This window comes from Mauremys mutica, chromosome 14 (genome assembly GCF_020497125.1).
Source record: "Mauremys mutica isolate MM-2020 ecotype Southern chromosome 14, ASM2049712v1, whole genome shotgun sequence".
NCBI classification, from domain to species: Eukaryota; Metazoa; Chordata; order Testudines; family Geoemydidae; genus Mauremys; species Mauremys mutica.
In genome coordinates this window covers 46,152,406-46,178,704 of record NC_059085.1, presented here as the reverse complement: position 1 = coordinate 46,178,704, position 26,299 = coordinate 46,152,406, and the positions used below count along the sequence as shown (strand labels likewise).

The window sequence follows — 26,299 nt, the reverse complement described above, 5'->3', positions numbered from 1 at the left end:
CTTAAATGAACCCAACCTTGGGCTCCCACCCAGGCAGACAAGTCAAATATGATGAGGATTACTGAAAATCTCAAGAGATCAGACATATATCCACCAGGTCAATGAATATTTCAGATGTTAACCTAATACACACTTACAGCCAATAAACAAGTATTGTGGTTAAAAGATCATTATACATACAGCTATGAATATAGTTCTCAGTTTCATAGTAGAGATAGTGAGCTGCAAAAATTCTTTCCAGAATCAATTCATCAGGTTATAGTCCAAAATAGGCAGTTGATGTCCAATATCGGGGTGATCCAGACTGGAGCTGGAGACCTCAGTCTTGCTACTCAATCTTCCCCTTAAAGCTTAAGCAGATCTGAGATAACAGGATCAGGTCCTAGAGTTCTTGTATAGATCTCTGGCAGGCTACTATAGTACTCTTGACAGTACTCCACAACAGGCCTTCCTTGAGTGAAGAATAGGTAATGCACATAGTTGCTCTGAAGTAAAATTCCCTATTGCCTACGTATACACAGGTATTAATAGTATGAATGGACATAAGGCAATTATCCATTCAAACTATCAAGGCATTCCATTATTGCACAGACAATTTAAATGGAAGACAATGTAAATAATATTATTTCATGCAATATCTTACATCTTTGATCTTAAGGTTAACTGAACCATCCACAAGCATAATATAATGTAATTAAGACATCAAAGTTAATTAGTGTCCACAAGCTAATCTGGCTGCATGGTTTACATCTGACAAGATATATGTAAACACACAAATAAGTTTGAATGTCAAAGCTCTACTCTAAAATGCTTTGTTAGCTATTGATAAGGAATGGCTCTAATTACCATTTATATACTTTCTTAATATGTCTTTAAAGGTTGAATTAGGGTCAGTTAGCCTGCTAGTTGCTTAACCCTTACTGGATCAGTGTCACAGCAGTCAAACTAAAAAAGGACAATTGGACCTACCTAGCCCTCTTACACAGGCAGTCTCACCTGACAAACCAGGGGTAGTTTTCTTTATAGGGCTGATGCTATGATACAGCACTGAAAATACCTAGCCTCTTAGCAATCTACCTGAGCCAATCTCCTTCCTGTGGATGGGCTCTAGACCCTCCTATATTTCTAACGCAACCACCCTACAACTCCAGGCGTAGGTGGCAGGTTATATAAACCTGCGGTGCCCGGGCTCCAGGAATATTCAGGGGCCAGGTGCCCTGCTCCAGCAATAGTTGGAGCTGGGTCTCTTCCCCGGCCCTGCCTGGATCGGGCCCCAGCCCCCGCGGGCCTCCCCACCCTGCCGCGTCCCTGCCTGGAGCAGGTCCCAGCAGAACGGCTGTCTGCTGCCCCAGGGTCCTAGCGCCTGCCCGCCAATAATGGCAAGGCAGGCTGCCCTTACCCTGAGCCTCTCCAATGCCCCAAACCCTCAGCCCCAGCCAGAGCCCTCATCCCCCCGCACCCTAATCCTCAACCCCAGCCAGAGCCCTCATCCCCCCGCACCCTGATCCTCAGCCCCAGCCCTGAGCCCCCCCACGCAACATGAACCCCTCATCCCCCTGCACCCTAATCCTCAGCCGCAGCCCTGAGCCCCCTCCTGCATCATGAATCCCTCATCCTCAGCCCCACAGCCCTCACCCCTGCACTCCCTCCTATCCCCAAACTCCCTCCTCAGAAGGTGCACCCCCTCCCCCTTCCCAACCCCAAACTCAGTCCCAAAGCCTGCATCCTTCACCCCCTCCTGCACACCCACCCCCTGCCCCAGCCCAGAGCCTGCACCCAGCACCCAAACTCCATCCCAAAGCCTGAACCCTGCACCTCTCCTGCACCCCAGACCTCCCCCGCCGAGACCCCTCCCAGAGCCTTAGGCAGGTGGGGGCAGAGTTTGGGGGGGTGGAGTTGAGGGGCGGGTTTTGGGCACCACCACCATTTCTACAAACTTGCCACCCATGACTCCAGGTGCTGTAGGAGGCTGGGGGTGGGGCAAGGTGCTGTACAGGGGTGAGGCCAGGCGCTGTCTCGGCTCTGGGGGGGCGAAGGGGGGCAGGTGCGGTACGGAGCTGGGGGCGGGGCCAGAAGCTGTATCGGCGCTGAGGGGGCGGGGTCAGGTTCTGTATGGAGCTGTGGGCGGGGCCAGGCGCTGTACTGGCGCTGAGGGGGCGGGGTCAGGTTCTGTATGGAGCTGTGGGCGGGGCCAGGCGCTGTACTGGCGCTGGGGGGGCGGGGCCAGGCTCTGTACGGAGCTGGGGGGGGGTCAGGTTCTGTATGGAGCTGTGGGCGGGGCCAGTCGATGTACCCGCGCTGGGGGGGCGGGGCCAGGCACTGTACGGAGCTGGGGGCGGGGCCAGGATCTGTACGGAGCTGGGGGCGGGGCCAGGACCTGTACGGAGCTGTGGGCGGGGCCAGAAGCTGTATCGGCGCTGAGGGGGGGGCAGGCTCTGTATGGAGCTGTGGGCGGGGCCAGTCGATGTACCCGCGCTGGGGGGGCGGGGCCAGGCACTGTACGGAGCTGGGGGCGGGGCCAGGATCTGTACGGAGCTGTGGGCGGGGCCAGGCGCTGTATCGGCGCTGAGGGGGGGGGGCACGCGGTCGTCAGTCCAACCTCCCCCCCAGGCCCCGCCCCGAACCTAGTGTCCGGCCGCTGAAGCGGGGCCGGGAGGCGGAGCGCGGAGGGGCCGGGCCGCGCTCGGGGAGGCGGAGCGACACCGGGCTGGGTGACTCCACGGTCGGTTGGGACAGTGGCAGCTCCGATCCCTGCAGCAGGTAAAGTAGGGCCTGAGCCCCCCCCCCCGCCCGGCTCGGGGTCCTGCTGCCCCAGCGCGGCCCGGGGCCACAGGGCGGCGGCCCCGAGTCCCGCGGATCGCTCCGCCCGCGGTAGTGCTGAGGCTGCGCCGCCGCCGCCATTTTGGCGCCTGGCTCCCGCTGCCCAGTCGCGGGGACCCGGCCGGTGAGTGGGGGCAGCGGGCGGCCGGGCGGTCCCCCCGCCAGGGCTCGTGTCGCTGCTCGGCGCGTGCTCCGGGCCCGTCTGACAGACCCCGGCCTGGCCCCGGGCCCCCTTTGCCGCCCCCCATCCGTCCCGGCGCAGGAGTTGCTGCCCAACGGCCGCCACCTCCCTGCCCCGCTGCCGGGGGCGGCGCCTTCCCGGCCCCCCGCCGCCCCCCCGGCCTCGCCGCCCCCCCCCCGCCGGTCCCGATGCGCCCCCCCCTCCCGGCCTCCCCCCCCGGCCTGAGGCGGGGCCTCCCCCCCCGACGCGGGGCCTCCCCCCCTCCCGGCCTCCCCCCCCCCCCGACGCCGGTCCCGGCGCGGGGCCTCCCCCCCTCCCCCGGTCCAGGCGCGGGGCCTCCCCCCCTCCCGGCCTCTCTCCTCCCCGCCTCCTGCCGGTCTCGACGCGGGCCCGCGCCGCCCTTGGAAATGGATTTAAGCCCTGCAGACGAAGAAGGGCTGGGAACCACTTTGTCAGGCCTAGGGCAGGGCGGTGTGTTTGTACCGCGCCGAGCATCTGGGGCCCTGTGCGGGGTCCTGGGTGATCACTGCACTGCAGAGATCAGCGGCAGGGCGCCTACGGAGGGAACAAAGTGTGTGTGGGGGGCCTGGAGGTAGCTGAGCTTCCCCTCCAGCGTCCAGCCACAGGCTCTGTAATGCTCCCCCTCCGAAAGTTAGGGGCAAGAGGCTGGGCAGGATCCCCATCTGTTACTCTGAGTAATTGTTGTTCCGGGCACCTGCAGCACCACTGGTCTCTTCCCTGCTCTCCTACCTTCCAGTTGCTGAAGTCCCGTTTGTCCATGGGATGATTTAGTTGCATAGTGTTATACTAAACTAGTAAAACTAAAATGTTAAAATATTCTTGTACCAGTTGGGAATAGTATTTCAGATATTTTGATATCACCCCAAAGGTTAGTTAAGTAGATGACTTTACACTTTCTTTTCAGCTCTCCTTCTTTATCACTTATAATTTTAGTCTTAACTTACATTTTAAGATATTCAGCAAGGGTCTCATCTTCATTTGTCTGTAAAGCATGTGCATGCTATTTATGAAACTCTAGATAAGTCTTAAACATTTTACATATATTAACCTTCTATTGAATACATCTGCATCTGGGATGGAATATGCCAGCAGTTTTGCATCATCTACACCAGTTTTAAATGTGATTCATTCTTGGATACTTCATTACCAAAAGAGAGACAGATTTGAGAAACTGTAGAGAAGAGCATAAAAGTAAGGGAGATAAAGCGATTTGAGGAAATGTGGAATGAGCTAGGTGTGTGTTGGCTAATTGATAGGTAAGTAGTGGGAGAGAACATGAGTCTACAAGCATGTGACAAGGGTAAACATCAAGGAGGAAATGAAATTATTTAAAGAGGTTAAAAGTGATTCATGAGTGATGTAATGAAACTGAGGGAGAAAATTGACTGTATATTGTATTGTAGACTATTCCACAATCTAACATATCTTAATGTTATTGTCAATCAAGGGAAATGGTAGAAGCCTAATTTCAGATTAAAATATGGGAAGTAATAGACAATTAATCCAGACTACATAAATATAGGGACCTATCTTTTACAATTTGTTAGATGGGGTGGGATCTGAGTATAGAGAATTCTTTCCTGGGTGCTGGCCGGTGAGTCTTGCCCACATGCTCAGGGTTTAACTGATCGCCATATTTGGGGTCGGGAAGGAATTTTCCTCCAGGGCAGATTGGCAGAGGCCCTGGAGGTTTTTCGCCTTCCTCTGCAGCATGGGGCACGGGTCACTTGCTGGAGGATTCTCTGCAGCTTGAGGTCTTCAAACCACAATTCGAGGACTTCAATAACTCAGACATAGGTTAGGGGTTTGTTATAGAGGTGGATGGGTGAGATTCTGTGGCCTGCATTGTGCAGGAGGTCAGACTAGATGATCATAATGGTCCCTTCTGACCTTAGTCTATGAGTCTACGTTGAAAGTAATATTAGGAACGTGTTGCAGTCTAGCCATCTTCTAATACAGTGTAGCAGCTGGAAATGAGCTAGCACCATGTGACCAGGCAGCTGTCTGGGCCATCAGCGACCTCTGTTATAACGGAAAAAGATTAGAGGGAAAAATTAATTTTGCTTTTGTGTTTGATAGTCACTTTCACTGTTCCTTGGTTTTTGTGGACTTTTCATACGCATAAGGGAAGAGGAAAATGTGTCTGCAAATGACAAAATTTGGCAGGGGACTCAGAGACATGCCTATGATCGGAGCCCACTTCTAACTATTTTGTTTTTAATTGGCTAGATTTCAGTTTGACATTGTCTGTGTAATAAGCTATTGCTACTTACGCAGTGTCATGTGTCTTACATACATACATACTGTGCTGGCAATGGAAGAAACTGACTTAACAGATTTAAAAAATTTATTAAGGTGAATGTTTGAAATGAAATATACACGAGTTAAGAGGGAAGGTACTGTACATCTGGGATCAGGCTTGGGTTATGGGGGGTTACAGATATCGTTTGCAAGGATGAAAAGATACATATCACATAACTGGCATAGACCAAGATTGGGGTGCAAGAGTTTTTAAAGTGTCAGTGGATAAGTGGGCTTGGGTACACCACCCATGGAATGAATAAGGAGTCCAAGTCAGTATCGGTGTAGCGGATAAGTACATGGGTGGGGTGCGTCCCTTGGTCCGTCAGGGAAGGAAGTGGGTTATTTCCCTGGTCGGCTGTCTCGATTACTCGGTGTGGTATTGGCAGTGTCCGGTGATGTGTTCCGTATAAATGTCTCTGGACCACCTGATGGTGTCAGACACCATGAGCTGTCTCATGAGCCATGTGTAGCGTCGACCGACTCCGCACGCTCTCAGAACCAGCTCGTTGCGGGGGTCCCACGAGCCCAAGGCTCCATATTACACTGAAAAAGATCCATGGTTTAAATTGTCAAAAGTGCCTAAGGGACCGTGGAGTGAAATCAAGGGGACTTAAGCTCTTAAATCTCGTACTTACTTTTTGGAAACTTTACTCTGTCAGTTAATGTGTCTATTTTAAGGTTTTATAGCCTAGCTGGTTGCTATAGTAACTGCATCATAGCAAGCATGAGTCTTAACATGGATACCTCATTTAACCAAACACCCGCACCACCACCCAAATGCCTGTAACAGACAAATCAACAAAAACAAAGGCTTTACCTCAAAAAGGGAGGAGGAACCTGTCCAGTAGGGACTTTGCTATTGATATTATGTGGAAGGTGCTCAAAGTTTGTGGTTTTTTTTGGTTTTTTTTTTTCCTTCCGAAGAGGAAGATTTTGCAGCATCTCCTAAAGATGCTCAGGCTGGATTGCCTAGTTCATTTAAATAATGAAACGGTTAGGGCACTTTGCCTGTAAAGCCAGATGGCTGTACATTCAACTGTAAGTTTAAAACAAGTGTAAACTTAAATTTAATATCAAATGTAAAATTATTTAAAAACATTGATTTGTGTCCATTGTGGGAGTTGCACCTAGTGGGATCAGAGACAGGTGCTAAAACAGGAGGAATTACCCTTTGAGCTGCAGAGACAGTTTATTGCCTCCTTCCTTGAAATCTGACCCATGCTGTGCTTGTAAAAAAAATTCAGAATCTGAAACTTTGGCAGTTGGGTAAGTATGCAAATCTTCTAAGTATGTATACCACGCTCATCACTATTGGACAAGAGGGTTCTGTTAAAATATCAGAAGCTTGAGTTCGGGTCTTAATGGAATAATCAGTGTGTGAGAAACTAGAAAATCTGTAAATCCCTCCATGTACTTAGGGGAAAGAGCAGTAAAAGTCATGAATCCCCTTTTACAGCATTATAAATGATGGAGGACTTTAAGCTTAGTCTTGTGTGACAAAGGAAGGAGTAAGAACAGCAAAATAAGGATAATTGACTTGGAAAAAAGCAGACTTCAACAAACTCAGGGATCTGGTAGAAAAAATCCCACGGGAAGAAAATACAAGGAGTTTAGGAGAGCTGGCAGTTTTTCAAGAAGACCATATTAAAGGCACAACTGGAAATTATCCCAGTGCAAAAGAGAGAGAGCAATATTGGTCTCTTACTACCTTCCTATCAGGAGCTCTTTAATGACCTGAAATCAAAAAGGAATCCTACAAAAAGTGGAAATGTGAACCAAAAAGGGCTGTTGTAAAGAGGACAGTGATCCATGTTTGCTGAAGGCAGGACAGGGAGTCATGGGCTGTGTTCCCTCTAAGCTGCGCAATCGGACGGCTTCCCAGGAGTGATGCAGATGTTGCGCACTTGATTAGCAGAGCTGCACACATCCAGCAGCGGGTGTTCAGGTGCCTCTCCCCCTGCTGTTTTGCTGCCATGTTGCTCTACCCTCTGCTTTGAGCCCCTGGCCAGCTGCTCCTGGGACCTTCCTGCTGGCTGTGCTGAGTGGGGGGAAGAGGGGTGCTGATGTCAGGGTGTCCCATTCCCCCTGCCCCCCATCTCTGTAGAGCGGGGGAGAGGGGACAGGGGCTATGGATCAATGTTTATAGTAGGGGTGCCGAGAGCCATTGAACCAAACTAAATCCTGTATATAATGGAAACCACTTCAAGTCAGGGAGTGCTGCAGCACCCCCCACACCCTTAGTTCCAGCACCTATGGACAGGGCTCAGGAGTCAAAGCAGGAGGGAGCTGCTGTGGTCCGAGGTCTGAAGAAGCCTTCTGGGCGGTGAGTGAGGGCCTTAGAGACAGCGTACGGCTCTCATAGACTTCCCCAGCAGCCAGCACACACAATCTCTCTCTCTCACTGGCTCCCCCTACCCATGTACCCCATCTCCACAGAGCAGCAGAGGGAGGACAGGGCCCAAGTGCAGGAGAGCTTTGAGTGAGTGCCTTAAAGAGACCACGCACAGCGGCTCTCAGAACGTCCCCAGCAGCCAGCGCGCGCGCTCTCTCTCTCTCTCTCACACACACACGTATTGTTGTTGTTACATCTTGGTACTTCCTGCAATGTGTATATATTCTCTGTAATTTTAGTCTTTCAAAATGTGTTATTTTAGGTTTTTTGACTGGTCTATGCATTTCATAATTTTTATTTCTCTCTTACAATTAAATTTAATTCTTTGAGTAGAGTTCTAAAATGCCTAACCTCTCCTGGCTGGAGTAATTATCGCTATGGTAATCTAGGTTTTTTTGTTTCTACTGGTGACGCACCTCCACACATTACGTTGGTGCTCAGAACAAAATTTATTCTGCACATAGATGGAAAAAATTAGAGGGAACCTTGGTCATGGGTGTAATTTGCAGTGAGAGAGAGGTTATAGGAAAATCTTTCTAACAATTGGGGTAATTAAGTTCTGGAACAAGCTTCCAAGGGAGGCTGTGGAATCCCCTTCACTGGAGGTTTTTAAGAACAGGTTAGACAAACACCTGTCAGGAATGGCCTAGGTTTACTTGGTCCTGCCTTGGTGCAGGCGGCTTCAGGCACTGTATTTCTATGATTCTGTGATGTGTTCCCTCAAGGGTGCTCAGATGCTGCAGGGATGGGGGCCAGATAAGTATCTAAGATAGATACATATTGTTGTGGACATGGTGTCATAATTTACGACTTTCCTTAAATAGGGATATCTGTCTGATTCAGTTTGCCTATTCCTAAGGTAAGAGTGCTCTCTGCTCCATCAAACATCTTAGACTTTATAGCTGCTAGTGCTGTGAATACAAAATATATTACTTGTATTATAGTAGTGCTTGCGGCCCCATTGTACTAGACACTGTGCAAACCTGGAGTACGAGAAGACCCTGTCCAAAGGGTTTACAATCTACATAGACAAGATAAAGGGTGGAAGAGAGAAATCATTGGACGGTACCTTGTGTTCTTAGGACTTCCTTATTTTTTAATTTCTTTAGCCTCGTGTGTGCAGCATTTTACAGGCAACAAGAAACACAAGTCCTTGGGGAGTTTACACTCTAAATTAGATTTGACATAGCAAGGGGTTGTGTTTAAACCAGTGCTGAAGAATGGGGATGGGAGCACAAGGCTTGTATGCTGTCTGGTCTGTATTGCATTAGTCTCTGTCTCTGCTTTGGAATATGGCTAGTTGTAGTCCTAGCTGAGTAGAGCACAGAGATGCTATTGTGACAGGGTGTCTAGGCTCCGCGGCACTTGTGCTGCTTGCTGTTCATCTGACTTCTCTAAAATGCAAAATCCTATGTTAATAAACCATGTCCGCCTCTTTCTTCTCCCCTCTGCACTGTTTTCAGTGAAGCGCGTTCCTTCCTTCCCTATAGGCAAAGGAGCAGCAGCCTCTAGTGCTGCTCTGCTTCTCCTCTAGTATGTATAAAACCAAGCTGATCCACTCGCCTGTCAAGAGTTTTCAAGCCCTGAGAGAGGGCAAGGTGGCTCATCGTGATACCTCTGTGAATAATAATTTTAAAAATTCTGACATCTCTGCTGTACAAATCTCACTCATAATGTTGCAGTTCTGTTTTAATTTAAGTTTTAGGGTTGAAAAAAGCAGAATGAGTGATCAAAACCTGTTCACTCACTGATACCTTTACGTGAACGTATTTGGATAGCTGCACCCAATGTGGTCCTTAAATCAGGAAGATAAATAGTGTTCGCTTTGTTCTGGACACTGTTTTTTGCTTGTCAGTAAACTCATTTTGCAACCATTTTTTTCCTGAGTGGCAAAGCCATGTTCTTCATAGCAGGTAGGGGCAGGCAAACTTTGAACCTTTTAAATATAACTTATCCAAGTGCAAAAAAACTTGAAATGTCTTGTGTGGAAACTGATTCCCAACCTGACCACCTAAATAACAGCAAAAAGGAGCTGTACCAGCTTTTTGAAGAAATTCCCTTCTGCCCTGAGATGCAGCATAAGAAAGCTCAGCCCAAAGAGTAGTTTTTTTGCCAAGTTATTTGCCTGAAAATAGGGGCTTAGACTTTAAGTTCTTCCTGATGTTTAACTCCTCACACTCACATTACTGTTCCCATCCAAAAACACGTCAAATGAAAGTTATGGTTATGTAACAATAAGTACAAACACTATGAAGAATTTTACCATAAGTAAAAATCTTTCCATAAAAGAATGGATATGAGTATGTATGAACTTCAAGGGGTTTGGTCTTGAAGATGTCAGTTTCTGTGATATTTAATTTCAGTACTTGACTTTCACATCTACTCTTGTGAAAATTCCTATTACACATTCCAGAAACAGCCTCTACTGACATAGACAAAAACAAAACATCACCCTTACTTTTTTGTTATTTACATTTGTAATTCATGCCACACCCATCACCATAAAGGCAGAGTGCCTCAATTTAAAAAAAAAAAAAAAAAAAAAAAAAGTGAAACTCAAACAGTTATTCAAGGAAAGCAAAATATGTTGCTTAGCAGAGATGGTCTTTTGACAAAGGATGAATAAAACTACTGATGTTTTGGAAATACTTTGTGGCTAGGATTAGAGTTGCCTACATGAGTGGTCTTTTGTACAGATCTCACTGTACTTTATATTGAAATATGTTTGCATATATTGCTAAAATCTGCAGTAACTATGACTACATAACCACATTATAATATTGTAGCGGGGTTGATTGATTTTTAAATCAGTGATTTAAATCGCTGTTTGGGGGATTTTTTTTTTGTTGGTTTGTTTTTTGCATTTGTACTTTATTTCCATAAAGGGAAGTTTATTTTTATTGGTTCACTCCCAGTCAACATGTTTTAACTACATACAGTCTGAACGCAAAACCAGGTGGGGTCTTTGTTAACCAGGACAGTACATTATATCTAGTTATTTAAGTAATTATATAGCTTAACATACATTTATCCAGATTCTTTTAATGTTTACATTTTTATGTTAGAAAATGATGAATGATGCATTTCTTATTTCCTAAATGAATAATTTTATGCTTATGATTTGTGTCGAGCTCCATTTGGATGGAAATTGGAATTCAATCCAAAATGTGCATTTTAATTTTCTATTCGGTAAATAAAACTAACTTGGATACATAAGGAAAAATGTTTATCAAAACATATTTTACATTTAAAACTGAGTTCTTAAAGGAGGTACTCTCTCCAATTAGTGTTTTGAAGTGATTGTCTCTGATCACATCCATTAAGATTTTAGAACTAGCAGATCTCATCCTCTCACACCTAGCTTTTATTAATATTTTGGAAGAGGAAAATTAATCTTTTCTGCTTTATCAGCTCCCAACTGGCTTCTTGACTTTGCATGAGTTAGTCATTGAACTGAACTAGTTGAATAAACCGAAATGAAGAAAATACTCTCTCTGAAGCTGCAGCTTTTGACAGCAGTAGCCTCTGCTGGTTTATCATTTCAGCAAACTCATTCCAGGTGCTTAGTCAGTCACCAGTTTCAGTGGTTTGATTTTCTTTAAAACTTAGCAGCACACATACTGGTGGAATTTTTTAATTTAAATTATTTAATAGATTATAGTACGGTTGGGTCTTAGCATAGGCGGTCATAATTTGAAACAGGTTTATATTTAAAAACAATTTTTAATCCATTTTTATCCACCCTTTATTGTACAATTATATTCTAACTATATGTAAGTGTTTATAGTACACCTCTACCCCGATATAACGTTGTCCTCAGGAGCCAAAAAAATCTTACCACATTATAGGTGAAACCGCGTTACATTGAACTTGCTTTGCTCCACCGGAGCACGCAGGGCCCTCACCCCACTTCCAGCACTGCATTATATCTGAATTTGTGTTATAGCGGGTCGCATTATATCGGGGTAGAGGTGTACCATATTTATCTTGTACAAATACATTTCAGTAATATACTAAGGTTTGTTCAGTGTGCTAACAAGTAGTCAGTTATTACAAATACAATGTTTAATGTGATTTTTCACACCATAGTATCTCCTTTTGGTCTTCATTCTATCTGGGCCTCTGACATGTTCTCTTCAGCCCCTTACACACACTTGTAGGCACATGCTTGTAGGCTCTTCTGCATACTTTTCTCTCTGGCTGCCCCAGGATGCCCTGCCCCCGATCCTCCTGTTTAGTTATCTGGGTCTCTTGTTCCCTGGACATTCCTCTACCACTTTTGGCTGGCAGCTCATATAGCTGTGGATGGTTCCTATTTCTTCTCTTCTTCCTCTTCTGTAGCTGTGACCCCCGAGTTCATGATCAGCTATATTTTTCTCCCACTCTGTGGACTTAGTAAGGCCAACCAAAGATTTGATAAGTGTAATTGTATATCTGTTTCTGTGGCCTGATTAGAAACTCTTACAGCACATAGTGCTAACAGCTAATTTTGGGGAGGGAAACCCAAAACCAACCCTAGTCTATGTTCAAGACTTTGTTCAGCTTTTCATTTAATGTCCGTTTCAAGTCCTAAAACATTTTAATTAGGAAGGGCATTCTTAACAGTGGTGCTAATTAACCACTGGAACAATTTACCTGTGGATTCTCCATCATTGACCATTTTAAAATCAGGATTGGATGCTTTTCTCAGAAATCTACCCTAGGGATTATTGTGGGGCAGGTCTCTGGCTTGTGGCTATGCAGAAGGTCAGACTAGATGACCAACGTGCTCTTTTCTGACCTTGGAAGCGGAGTCGGTGACAAGTCATTCATTGTGATGTGATTTTGATTGATAAATATTTGTTTTAAACTAGGATTTTCATAGGGCCTAAGAGAGTGAGGGGCCTAACTGGCACCTCACAATGGTAAATGCTTCTGAAAACCCCATTCTTAGGCTTTGGCTACACTTGCATTTCAAAGCGCTGCCGCGGCAGCGCTTTGAAGCGCTAAGTGTAATCAAAGCGCCAGCGCTGGGAGAGCGCTGTCCGTACTCCACTTCCCTGTGGGGAATAACGGACAGCGCTGGGAGCGCGGCTCCCAGCGCTGGGGCTTTGACTACACTGGCGCTTTGTAGCGCCGCAATTTGCAGCGCTGCAGAGGGTGTGTTTTCACACCCTGCTGCAGCGCTGCAAATTTGTAAGTGTAGCCAAGCCCTTAATCCCGAACACAGTAATTGAAACCTCATTTAACCAAACAACTCAAGGCTACCTTATCTGCTGCTAACGATGCTTTCATAATGAAAATGGCCAAGACTTGTGCAGAGAGGCTTGTCCTTTCATCCCACAGATTGCTCGGACACATGCTGTCCTGCCAATCACAAACTGGTGGAACTCTAAGGCACCTCTTATTGTCTACATAAGTGGAGTTTATTCATCATTGTTCACTTTGTTTACAGAGAAAATGGAGGTCTGCAGTCCCTCCTCCTCCTAGATGCCAGGTGATTGGCTGTGACTGGGACAGGGAGGAGCTAAACCAGGGTGTATACCAATAGGGTTTTAAAATATATATATTTTTAAACATTAAATACATTTTTATTTTTAAAAAATCATTTTTGAAATTGAAATTGACAGCCTATAAGGTTTAAACTAGGTTCAAAGGGGGAAGGTGACAAAAGCCTAAGGGTAAATATGAGGAAAGGTGACTAACAGAGGGCAGGAAGTTGAGGTGTGTTGTTAAAGAGAACTTTCTAACTATAAAGATGGATAGAAACTGGAATAGGTTACCAAAGGAAGTTGTAGAATCCGTCATTGGAGGTGGTTAAGAACACCTCTTAGGGATGGTCTAGGTCAGTGATTCTCAAACTTTTGTACTGGTGACCCCTTTCACATAGCAAGCCTCTGAGTGTAACCCCCCCCCCCAAATTAAAAACACTTTTTTATATATTTAACACCATTATAAATGTGGGAGGCAAAGCAGGGTTTGAGGTGGAAGCTGACAGCTCATGACCCCTTGTGGGGTCCCAACCCCCAGTTTGAGAGCCCCATGTCTAGGTTTATTTTGCCCTGCATCAGCATTGGGGGATGGACTCAATGACCTCTTGAGGTCCTTTCCAGCCCTACAGTTCTATGATACTATGGCCTAAACTATTCAAGCAGTACATGTTTGCTGTAGAAATTTTAAAGAAAGCCAAACCAACTGAACTGGTGGAGGTAACTGGATAAGCACATGCAACGAGAGTGAGTGCTAAGCCAGCTTTTAGCAGCAGGAGACTCTCTTCCACAGCTGCAGAGAGAATATTTTCTTTATCAGAATCCTGCATCCTGGCAGGGGTTAGACCAGTGGCTCTCAACCTTTCCAGATGACTGTACCCCTTTCAGGAGTCTGATTTGTCTTCCGTACGCCCAAGTTACACCTCACTTTAAAACTACTTGCTTACAAAATCAGACCTAAAAATACATGTGTCACAGTACACTAGTGCTGAAAAATCATCATTTTCTCATTTTTACCATATAATGATAAAAATAAATCAATTGGAATATAAATATCGCACTTGCATTTCAGTGGATAGTATACAGAGCAGTATAAGTAAGTAATTGTCTGTGAAATTTTAGTTTGTACTGACTTCACTAGTGCTTTTTTGTATCCTGTTGTAAAACTAAACAACTATCTAGATGAGTTGATGTACCCTCTGGAAGACCTCTGTGTACCCCCAGGGGTATGCGTACCCCTGGTTGAGAACCCCTGGGGTAGACTAGCTAACCCTTGCTGTCCCTTCTAACCCTATGGTTTTTGGATTTCAGTTCAGCTTGTTTTGCTCAATGACTAGCTCACTGAAAATTGAGAAACAGATGTGGAATTGAAAAAGCAGGAAATCTTGTTTTTATTCATAGATTGGAAGAGGAAAACAAGGTGAGAGAGAAGATTTACTAGTGCTAAAATCTTGAAGGACATGGTGACGAGAAACAATGAGTTCAATTCATTAACTGCAGATAATACTTCCTTCGCTTAATAAATAATTTAGTTTTAAATACAAATATTTAATATGCTGGGTATAAGGTAGTTACTGAAAACCCAGTTTTTAAAAATGCTGGTTGTGTGCAATTTTAATTGAATCCTAGTTTCCATCTAAATAGAGCTTAACCCATCACAAAGAAAAAATTAATCTAGTAAATAAGAAAAGCGTCATTCACTATTTTCTAACAAAGTAAAAATCATGAATCTGAATCTGTTAAGCTACATAATTGCTTAAAAATAAATGTATCAATGTAGCTTGTCCTCCTGGCTAGCAAAAATTATCACCAAATTGAGTTGTAAACCATCATGTTTTAATGGGTACCAAATAATGAGTCAGCTTTTCCTTTGGAAAGTACAAATACAAAACAAGATTAAAAGGTTTTATTTAAATCAAAGTTTCATGCTTATGGATTCATGATTACGACCCTACTTCATTTGCAATATTGCAGATCCTGCGGTATTAGGCTTCCACCGCAATTTTGATTTTTATTTGCTTACTTTGAACCGTCAGTGTTCAGTGAGCTAGTCATTGAGCAAAACAAGCTGAACTGAAATCCAAAAACCATAGGGTTAGAAGGGACAGCAAGGGTTAGCTAGTCTACCCCAGGGGTTCTCAACCAGGGGTACGTATACCCCTGGGGGTACACAGAGGTCTTCCAGAGGGTACATCAACTCATCTAGATAGTTGTTTAGTTTTACAACAGGATACAAAAAAGCACGAGTGAAGTCAGTACAAACTAAAATTTCACAGACAATTACTTACTTTACTGCTTACATGACTATTTTACATACATTTTGAGGTTTGCAACATACACTTTTCTTCCCCATTAGTATTTCCCACCTTAACTTAGGTAGCTTTGGCAATACAGTACACCCTGAGTATAACGCCCTTCACAACAGCGAACCTTGGGCTATCCGAGCCCATCCCTGGATCCTCCCTGGAATGGGCAGGGGCACAGAGCTGCCAATGCTCAGAATGCCAAGCCATTGATGCAAACCATGACATCTTTGGAGATGTGTTCTCTCTCTATCCATCAGTCGCCCAATACTGTAGTGGAGTTGACACACTGGGCAGACTCAAATGCAAAAGAAAAGCACCGTGAAGATGCAGAGCAGAATGGTTTCTTCACGGAGTGTTCAAGGAAACGGCAGACAAACTAGGAACACGACAGGAACACTGAGGAGTGGGTTGCCAGACCAGCTCAGCAAGGACCAAGGTTCACGCAGCCCCCACTAGCCTTTATAACAGCAGTTTGGGTATTTGATGTGAAACAAGTGAATGTGTTATCAGCGCAGGGGCTCCCTCTGGAGGCAATCCCTATGAAGAGGAAGGGTTGGGTGCTCCAGGGGGCTGTAGCACAAACAGCAGAACAGAGACTTTTGTTCCGTTCATGCCTTTCAGGCCTCTAAGAGTTTGGCGAATTGGGCTGGAGGAGGTGATTCTATACTGGCAGGGACACTTGAGGGCTGCAGGAGGCCCAGTGACCCTCCTTTCTTCTTCCTGCAGGAACTCAACATCATGCTGGGCTCCGGGTTCAAGGCTGAGCGTTTGCGAGTCAACCTGCGCCTGGTTATCAATCGCCTCAAACTGCTGGAGAAAAAGAAAAGTGGGTATCTCATGGTGGTAGCTGCAGGGCCAACTCTACCGTGCTCTCTGCCTGACCCCAGCACTTGCTGCTCTTGCTAATTGGGCCCAGCTGATTGTGCCAGCCCTGTTCTCACAGTTGGTGTTTTCATCTTGTTGTAAAAGTTCCAGTGCTTGAGAGGCTGAGGACTGGGGCAGGGAAGATGCAGGCAGCTGCAGAGCAACGTATCTGGGGCCCTCGGCTTTCCCTGGAAATAGAATTGGCTCAGGGCTTAAATCATGCCCTGTTCTCGGGGTGTCCTAGAACTAAGAATGGCCATATTGGGTCAGACCAAAGGTCAGTCTAGCCCAATGTACTGTCTTCCAATAGTGGCCAATGCCAGGTGCCCCAGAGGGAATGAATAGAAGAGGGAATCATCAAGGGATTCGTGCCCTGTAACCCATTCTGAGCCCCGGCAAACAGAGGCTAGGGACACCATCCCTGCCCACCCTGGCTAATAGCCATTGATGGACCTATTCTCCATAAATGTATCTAGTTCTTTTTTGAATCCTGTTATAGCCTGGGACTTCATAACATCCTCTAGCAAGGAGTTCCCAGGTTGTGCATTATGTGAAAAAATACTTCCTTCTGTTTGTTTTAAACCTGCTGCCTATTAATTTCATTTGGTGACCTCTAGTTCTTGTGTTATGAGAAGGAGTGAATAACACTTCCTTATTTATTTTCTCCACACCAGTCATGATTTTATAGACCTCAATCATATCCCCCCTTAGTCGCCTCTTTTCCAAGCTGAAAAGTCCCAGTCTTATTGATCTCTCCTCATATGGCAGCTATTCTATACCCCTAACATTTTTGTTGCTCTTTTCTGAACCTTTTCCAATTCCAATATATTTTTTGAGATGGGGTGATGAGACCTAGAAGGTGCAGAGTGTCCTGGGGTCTCCCCGCTAATTCTTTCTGGCATGTGACCAGTAAGACAGGACCTTGAGCTGACAAGATGGCTTCAGTAAAGCTGTAGCTGAAGCAAGCTCAAGGGTTACGTGAGTGATCATTCCTCCCTTGGTACAATGGCCTTTAACTCACAGCCTGGGGCTTGCAGGGGGGGCAGCTTCTGTGCCCTGAGGTGGAATCTGAGGGTGACCATGCTCTTCCTCCTTAGACATTCGGGCAGAAGGATCCCTGTGTCTGGATGCCCAGTGCCCCCAATTTTATTATTGCCCACAGCACCCAAAGGTGTTCCAGTGCCTCCCAGAAAGCCTGGAATCCCTGGCCCCTGCCCAAACGAACTGGTGCTCTTGAGGGAGGCCTTGGATGAGGACGGGGGAGGGCTCTACAAAGCCATGGCCAGAGGAGAGGAAGGAGCTAGTGAATAAGATGAGTTCCAGTGCTGGTGGTGGCAGGCAGCTCTTGGCCACTGGGTAACCAGCGCTCATGCCTTGTCCTGTAGCTGAGCTAGCCCAGAAGGCAAGGAAGGAGATTGCAGATTACCTGGCATCAGGGAAGGATGAACGAGCACGGATCCGTGTGGAGCACATCATCCGAGAAGACTACTTAGTGGAGGCCATGGAGATCCTGGAGCTGTACTGTGACCTGCTCTTAGCTCGCTTCGGCTTGATTCAGTCTATGAAGTAAGACCTTGAATACAAAATTACCTGTGGAGAGTGGGGGCGAAGGACCCGCTGGGACCTGGGAAGGAGTTATCTACAGAGCAAGAGTTTGGCATGGGCTTCCCACGGAGGGGGGCTGGGTGTGTGTGTCAGTCTGCTGAGCCCTCTGAGGGTCTGTCTACACTGTGCTTAGACCCCCATGGCTGGTCGGTGCCAGCTGGTTCGGGCTAAGGGGCTGTTTAATTGCAATGTAGATGTGCAAGCTTGGGAGGAGCCTGGGCTCTGGGACCCCCCGCAGGACCCCAGAGCCCAAGCTCCAGCCTGAGCCTGCATGTCTACACCACAATTGAACAGCCCCTTAGCCCAAGCCAGGTGGCAGCGTAGTGCAGTGTAGACACACCCCTAAAGATCTGCCCTGGCTCAGGCAGACTGGCAGCTCTTCTGGGGAAGATAGGGGTGCCTCAGGCCTGGCAGCTCTTGAGCTGCACACATAAGCAGCAGAGCTGGGGTGGGTAACCTATGGATTCGTGTCTCTGTAGGGATCTGGACACTGGCCTGGCAGAAGCTGTCTCCACACTAATCTGGGCTGCCCCACGACTACAGTCTGAAGTGGCCGAGCTGAAAATTGTAAGTAGAACTGTGTCTGCAGTGCTGATTGTGGGGCAGCCTCCCCGGCCTTTGGGGACTGTTTACTGCGGCAGAGGTTTATATTCCCAGCCTGGGTGGTGTGGAACAAGAGATGGGTGAATCTCTGTGGGGAGGACTGCACCCTTGGGGTCAGAGTAGGGTGGTTGATTGGGGTACCCAGGGCATGGGAATGAGAGCACATCAGTGCGAAAGCCACCATGGACAGGAGTTGAGGTGTGTGTGGAATTGTGGGGAGGAAGCTTTGTATGTATTCTGGTTGTTTTTACCTTCTTTTGATGCATTGGGGGTTGGCCGCAGCTGGGGAGAGGACAGCCTGGGAGTCCACCAAGGTTGTGCAGAGAATCTCTTTCCTTGGATGGTGTTTCTCGTTCACATGCTCAGGGCCAATTGATCACCAGACTTGGGGTCGGGAAGGAATTTTCTCCCATTTTCAATTGGCAGGGACCTTTGGGGGCTCTTGCTTTCCTATGCAGTATGGGGTGTGGATCACCTGCTGGAATCATCTGGATATATCGTATCTAATCAATTCTCTGCCCTGCATTGGTGCACCTCAGTCTCTTCTGTTTTCCGTGACTCACAAGATCTTAGTCTCCTGAGAGTTGAAATGGCTTAGTGTGACTACGGTCACTGGGCTCAATATAAGGGCACCGGGGAAATGTCATGGCCTGTAATAGACAGGAAGTCAGATGATGAGCTGGTACTAAACTCTATGAAACCATGTTGTTCTGCTCAAATTGTCCAGAATTTCTTTTCCACTGCAGGTTGCTGACCAACTGTGTGCAAAGTACAGCAAGGAGTACGGCAAGCTATGCAGGACAAACCAGATCGGGACAGTAAATGACAGGGTAACGGCCTAGCAGGGAAGGCTAAGTGACAGGGCGGGGGCTGCATGTCACATACAGACACACCCGTTGTTCCCAGGGTTCATGTCACATTGGGGAGTGCTCAGAGCTGAGATAGCGCAAGCAACCCCCCTTACTGAGATGTCGCCTGAGGCACTCCTGGGGTGCAGACTTGCAGCGGCATGAAGTATGCAGCAGGGCTGGCACTTACTGTTGAGCTGGCAGCAGCTGGAGGAGCCAGGCCACTGAGCAGAGTCTTCTTCCAGCAGCCCTGTCCTAGGGAGCAGCCTCACTCTGGAGCCCTTGCACCTAGCTGCCCAACAGCTGCGTGCCCGGCCCAGGGATGCTAGCTCCTGGCTGCTGCCATGCTGGCTGATGGCTCTGTCCCTATGTTCCAGCTGATGCACAAGCTGAGTGTGGAGGCCCCTCCCAAAATCCTGGTGGAGAGGTACCTGATTGAGATTGCGAAGAATTACAACGTGCCCTATGAACCTGACTCGGTGGTGATGGTGAGTGGGGCAGAACTGGAGACCTCTGAGCTGGCATCTTCCCCTGCCACTCTTCTGACAGCCAAACCATCTCCCTCATTCCTCTGGCACTGCCATGTGCTTTGCAGCAGCCCCCACCCTGGGCTCCTTTAGTGGGCATTGAGGTAGCCGTGAGCTCTGTCCTCTCACCTGCTCCATATACACCCCTCTCATGGGCGTTGGAGTAGCCAGGAGCCCTGCCTCTTGTTCCCCCTTCCCATATGCTGCTGTAGCAGGCACGGGTGCCTCCCCTAGTGAGGGGGGTCACCTTGACACTGCAAAGGCAGCCATTGGCTCTCTGGGTTAGCAACACGAGCCCTTTCTCCCCTCTCAGGCTGAAGCCCCAACTGGTGTTGAGGCGGATCTGATCGACGTCGGGTTCATAGATGACCAGAAGAAAGGTGGACGTGGAGGAGGGGGCGGTGGGTTCACGGCCCCGCTGGTTGGTCCTGACGGAGTAGTGCCAATGCCTATGCCCATGCCATCGCCCTACCCACCTATAAAGGGACCGGTGAGTGTGTGTGTCTGGCCGCCCGGGAGCCTACGCGCTGACTAAAGGGGAGGCATAAGTAGCGGGGCAGCCTGCTAGCTGGCGGGTTTGAAGGATGTCTGCGGGTGAGGCGCTGCCTGGGACTGAAGACACTGCCACTGCCCCTTCCATAGGCTCCAGCAGCCTTCCTCTGTCTTAAAAGAATGAGAATCCTGCGGGAAGAGAGGGTTCTCCCTTCTCTGACTGTAGCATGCTCTCATTGGGGCAGCAGCTGCTTGAAGCCCTAAGCCCAGACGGGCTGAAGAACTCGGGTAAGTTCTGTTAGGAGGTGAACACAGAGAAGAACTGGCAGGAACTCTTTGTGAGCCAGTGAGGGGAGGGGGAAAGGACCAGAGGTCTTCAGGGGAAACTCCTCCTCCTTGCCAGGCCTGTAGGATGGAAAGAGAGCGGGGGAAGGTTCTGCCTCTGACTGTGGAGCCTGATGGGCTCTCCGCAGGGCAGGCGAGCTGTGAGGCAGTCCAGCCACTCAGCAGCAGGATCCCATTCCCAGCAAATGCTCCATTGGTGCCTGTGTGTGTTCTGCCCGGATAGCCTGGGCCTGGGCAGTGTCCAGGTTTTGGGCAGTAAACCTCTGGCCATTCAGTACAAGCCTGGAAGGGTCTCTGCCCAGGTTCCCGAAGAGAGTCCTGCATCATGCTATGGCCCCTGCATGTGGGTGGAATGCTTCAGGAGCTGGGGCCGTGGCATTCTCCTCTCTTGGCCGGATAGCTGCGTGCACTGGGAGATGTCATGTGCAGGTTTTAGTACTTGGAGGCACTGGATTCCCCATGGCATTTGATCTGGTGAGTAAAACCATTTCTGGTGTGCTGAGGCTGGGCTTGCCACTGGAGTGTCAGTGTCTGAGGCATATTTGAGATGTTTTCTTGGCCGATATATATCCTTCAATGCGTTTCCAGACACGACGGTGATCACTGATGATACAGTGAAACCCAAAGCTGCTGCACTGTCCCACTGGTTCCACCCTTGGCTCTGCTGACTTTCCTCTCCCCACTTACAGGAGATCTTCAATGGAGTACCTGTGGGGACTTACCAGCCTTTTACCAACATCCATCCACCTCCGATCCCAGCAGCTCCCCCAACATATGAGTCTGTAAGTGCCTGAGCCGCCTTTATAAGCAGCAGCAAGAGTCCTGAGAAGAGGGCAGAACAGAAGCCAGAGGGAAGGCAAACTTTAATTGAACACTTCCTCCTCCCAAACTGCTCCTTTGAGTGGCTGGCTCTGGCACTGCTTGCATTGCAAACTCTGACGCGTGCAGTGCCTGAGGCTTCCCAACTCAACCCAGGGCGGAGAGCTGGCCTCTAAACGCTGAGCAGGTGTTACTCCATGGCCATGAAACTGTAGCAGACTCTCCTGAGCTGCCATGTATTTAACAGGCAGACTATAAAGGGGCTGCATCTTTCCACCTAACAGGTTTGGCATCTGCAGCCACCTTTGATGTTTGACTTATCCCTCTTGGATCAATTTAATATTTAACCGTAAAGGGGAATTTTGGCTGACACCAGCTGATATGATTTATACAGAACAAACTCTTCCCTACTCCTCACCGAGTCGTTCAGGGGACAGGGAGGGAGAGTTCAGCTTTGGCCTTTCTGAGCATGCAGGTGTGGGTGGCTACCGTGGCCTCATCATGGCTTTTCTTCCGTCCTGTGGCTACATCCATGTATCTGCCCTCGGACTGTACTGAGAGGGATGGATGGGTGGGCGTGTGGCTCGGTCCCGGAGCATGCTGGCTCAGTGCCCCTTGTCACAGAAATGCAATAGCTGCTGCTTGGAGCTTTGTGCCCAAGTTCTGTTAGCTTGGTGGGATGGGGCATTATCTAGAGTGGGTTCTCTCCGCGCTCCTGGCCAGACCTCGGCCCCACATCAGGTGGGAACGTATGTGGAACTCCAGAATTTCCTTGCTGCATGTGGCATAGCTTCTTACCCCTGCCTTGTGAGGGACGAGGAACAGCTTCGGGGCTTGTCTTCTCTTTCCCCACCTGATGATAAATATTTCAGTTCTGCATTTGGATAAATCCTAGCTATCCAGTTCCAGGTTCCGCCGAGGACAGCTGTTCTGTCATCTGGGCTGGAGAACATGCCCCTTGTCTCAGGAAGGGAAGAGAAATGTATGGGGCACGTCTGTGCTGGCACTGGGGCTTGCATGTGACTGCTTCTCATCTGAGCAGGGCAGAGGGAAGCTGCCCGTCTCCACGTGGTGCGGGTGCTGTGGTCGGTGAGGTGCACCTGGGGGCCGGCCCCAGGCATTGCTTGCTTGGAGTCAGGTCTGGGTGTGTAGTGACCGTCTATCTGTTGCAGGTTGATGACCTTAGTACTGACAAGGATGTGTCTTCTGCACAGGTGGCTGGTGAGTACGCCAGGGAGGCACTGGGGACCAATGACAGCCTGGGGCATTGGTTCCTGGCATCACTAAGGAAGCTTCTCTCGGAGGGGGGGGGGGGGGCAGTGTGTCTGGTTGGAAACATCCGCCCAGAAATGGAGCGGGCTGTGAGTCCACACTGGAAGCGCTAACACATGGGGATGATTCGGAGTGGGGTGGCCGAGAGGAGCAGGGGGGAGTCAAAAGCCCAAGACTATTCAGTTCCCAGCAGAGAAGAGTAAGGTGATGAGAGCTGTGAAAGGAAAGGAGTGGGGTAGATATATAATGTAGTCACTGATACAGGAGAGGGCCCTGTGGGCTCTGGCCTCGTCTCCCTGCCTGGAAGTAAGGCGTACGTTTTTAGTGGTGAGAGTAACGAACCATTGGAAAACCTGGCCAAGGGCTCTGATGGACTCTCCATCACTGACGGTTTTTAAATTGAGAGGCGGTTGTTCTAAAAGCTGTGCTCTAGGACTCATCCTGGGGCAGGTCTCTGGCCTGTGCTGCACAGGAGGTCAGACTAGATCTGTCTCCCTTCTGAATCAGTAAGAACAAGGGGGCACAGAGTGAAATTAAAAGGCAGCAGTTTTTAAACTGATACCAGGAATTACTGAGCTGCCCACATGCTTCAGAGTAAAAGCTCATTAGCAATTCCCCACCAATGAACAATTAGATGCTATGTGCATTTCTGAAGCACCCTCCATCATAGTGGTGTCTGGACACTCAGCAGGGGCATTGACCATAGGCAGAGATGGGATTCCAGATTAAATGGGACCCTTGTCTGCTCCAGCCTGCTGCTTCCAGCAGTGTGGTGGAGCTTTCTGTGCTGAGGAGGATAGTCCAAATAGTTGGTGGTGAATGCTGATGTGTGGATTGGGCCCACAAGAGCTCCGGGGTTGGGCTCATATGCCCCTGCTCACTTGGCATTCAAGAGTTAACTAGGTTTGATATGAAGCACACTTTGGAGAATGTGACGTTTGTCTCCTTGGGCTGGCAGAAGGGATGGGCTTCCGGAATTCAGAAACTCATTGGCCTGGGACTTGCATAAGAACGGCCAGACTGGGTCAGAGCAGAGGTTCATCTAGCCCAGTATCCTGTCTTCCGACAGTGGCCAATGCCAGGACTTATCTCTATTGTTCAGGGCAGCTTGACCTGCAGAACTAACTACGCTAGCACCTTGTAGCAGGGAGGTCTACCTCCTAATATGTCAGTTGTTGGCTAGAGACTGACCCACTTCCACCTACTCAGCCCACCCATGACCAGGAGTGTTCTGCCATAGAATGCAGCTTCTATGATCTATAGGATTATTCTCACCTGAGACCTGTTGGGGTTCCCCAGGGTATCTGAATGCAGTTGGAGCCATGTGGTTCTGCTGAGTGCCAGATGCTGTGCTGCACCGTGGTAGCTTTCTGGTGCCAGGAGTCTCAGTGCTAAGTGTGCTCGCTCTAAAAATGTAGGAGTTCTGCAGCCTTTCTGATAGGTGTCCTGGTTTGCTTGGCCTTAGCTTCGCCTGGAGTGGGGAGGCAGGATAGGAGCACTTGTCCATAGCTTGTAACTCTGGATTTCTCATCATAAATAGGTCCTGGGCCTAAGCCAGAAGCCTCTACAAAGCCAGGAACTGGCGCTCCAGATATTTATGATAACTTTGTGCTGCCCGAATTACCATCTGTGCCCGATACACTGCCAACGGCATCTGCTGGTGCCAACACCTCTGCGTCTGAAGATATTGATTTTGATGATCTTTCTCGGAGATTTGAAGAGCTAAAGAAGAAAACCTAAGACTGACTCGGCTGTAACCAGTGTGTGGTCTGGGAGCTGGGACCATGCTGCTTCTCTGTGAAACAGACTCACATAGAAATCAGTTTCCTGTATTAACCTAAAATGAATGCTCTTTCTCTTGACCGCTCTTCCTGCTGTACTTATACCAAATTCTGCTGTCCTGGTATCTGCTGCTCCAGGAGGGGAACTGTGGGTGATCCGGTAAGACTGGAGCAGGGAACAGCTCTGTCAGTCAGTAGTTCCACAAGAAAGTCTTGTTCTGCCTTCTGGGTGTGACTCCTGGTTCTCTCCATGGCTCTTGCAGTGTCTCCCACAGGGATGGGAGAGGGAGGGAGGATGAAGAATGACAAGTGTGTCTCCTTATGAATGTGGGTCCAGGTGGAGATCACCAGAGGGTGCCCACCCCACACATAGGGCACAGAGAGCTGAGGGTGATGGAAACCCTCTTTGAAAAGGTCACTGAGCCTGCTGCTCAGGCTGAGATGGGGAATATCATGGCAAGTAGAAGTAGGTGCTTCCTAGAGGTTTTGCTGCACCTTATACTTGCCAAGTTCTCCTGGCTCTGCCGTGGATCCAGTTGCAGAGTTTTTCTAAGAAGCTGATGGCCTTGTTTAGTCCCACTGGATTCTCAGGGAGCCCTTTGTGGCCTTTACTGCTTTCTTTGGGTGGGGGGGTTTCCCTTTCACAAGAGGGCAGTGCTGTACAGTCTCTCCTGTCTGTCTTCAGCCCGGATCTGTTGGGAGCGCACACTGGCAGAGCAGCGGATAAAGAGCAGGGTTCTAGTTGGGTGCTTGGCAGCAGCATTACTGGTGCCACTGGACTCAGCGCAGCTGAAGATGCTTGTGGCCAGACCAGAGATCAGTAGGCAGAGCTGCATCATTCTCCATCTACCCCGTCGCTAGCCAGTGCTGCTCTTGCTCACTGGAAAGGCCTTTAGAAGATGACTGTTGCTCTCTTCTGTGTAATGTACCTGTACATAACATTTTCAAACAGCTTTTCTTTAATGGTTTTTGATTGGTTTGTATCTTGTAGATTAGTTCCTAATAAAGTCCAGGACCATAAGCGGCTGAGTCTGAAAGGCTGCGTGTCATCAGGGGCTGGGGGGCAGTGAGCGAAGCCACTCACCACTGCCCGCTCCCCTGGGGAAAGGGCATCTGTGTGGAGCTGAAGTGGTGGCGCTCTCAGAAAGTGATTAGCTGGTCATAACACCAGCTCTGCAGAGGGGCCTGCGGGGCCAGCCAGCAACAGGCTGGCTTGTCATTCATGGGCACGTTGTGGTTAGCCTCTCCTGCTCCTGCCTTACGGTAGTTCACGCTTTCAGCAAAACATAAGAACATGGCACTGGAACTGACCTCCTGGGTCATCAAGTCCAGACCCTGTTACCACAGGCAACCCTGGCATATTGTATTCCATTTGCAAATATATCAAACTACTTAGTGTAGGTACGCTCACGCTGCTGTGGTTCAGGAGCCAAATTAGCAATCAGCATCATCCAAAAGAGCCACAGTTGTGTGACATCATTGTGTCATTTACTCTAGTGCAGTGATCACCACCCAGTCGATCCCAGAGACGCTCTTAGTCAATCGTGATCTCCGGCAGGGCTGCCGCGAAGGCAGGCTCCCTGCCTGCCGCAGCCCCACGCTTCTGGGGTGGGGGTGGGGTCTCTTTCTGCATGCTGCTCCTGCCTGCAAC

The 26,299-nt window shown here is 48.6% G+C and overlaps 1 protein-coding gene across 4 annotated transcripts; it reads left to right on the top strand.

Annotated features, from left to right (window-relative positions):
- The first annotated feature begins 2,600 nt into the window (after positions 1 to 2,600).
- IST1 (IST1 factor associated with ESCRT-III) lies at positions 2,601 to 25,669 on the top strand. 4 transcript variants are annotated; one of them, XM_044986935.1, is made up of 10 exons: positions 2,601 to 2,760; positions 16,219 to 16,318; positions 17,742 to 17,922; positions 18,441 to 18,528; positions 19,311 to 19,394; positions 19,790 to 19,900; positions 20,253 to 20,429; positions 21,466 to 21,554; positions 22,768 to 22,816; positions 24,408 to 24,593. In XM_044986935.1, the coding sequence occupies exons 2-10, from the start codon at positions 16,231 to 16,233 to the stop codon at positions 24,591 to 24,593; spliced, it is 1,053 nt and encodes a 350-aa protein (XP_044842870.1). In that variant the 5' UTR covers positions 2,601 to 2,760; positions 16,219 to 16,230. The 4 variants fall into 4 exon arrangements, with proteins under 4 accessions (XP_044842870.1, XP_044842869.1, XP_044842867.1 ...); XM_044986934.1 differs by having other exon boundaries at positions 2,605 to 2,760; positions 21,466 to 21,558; positions 22,810 to 22,816; positions 24,408 to 25,669; XM_044986932.1 differs by having other exon boundaries at positions 2,606 to 2,760; positions 21,466 to 21,558; positions 24,408 to 25,669.
- Positions 25,670 to 26,299: the final 630 nt, after the last annotated feature.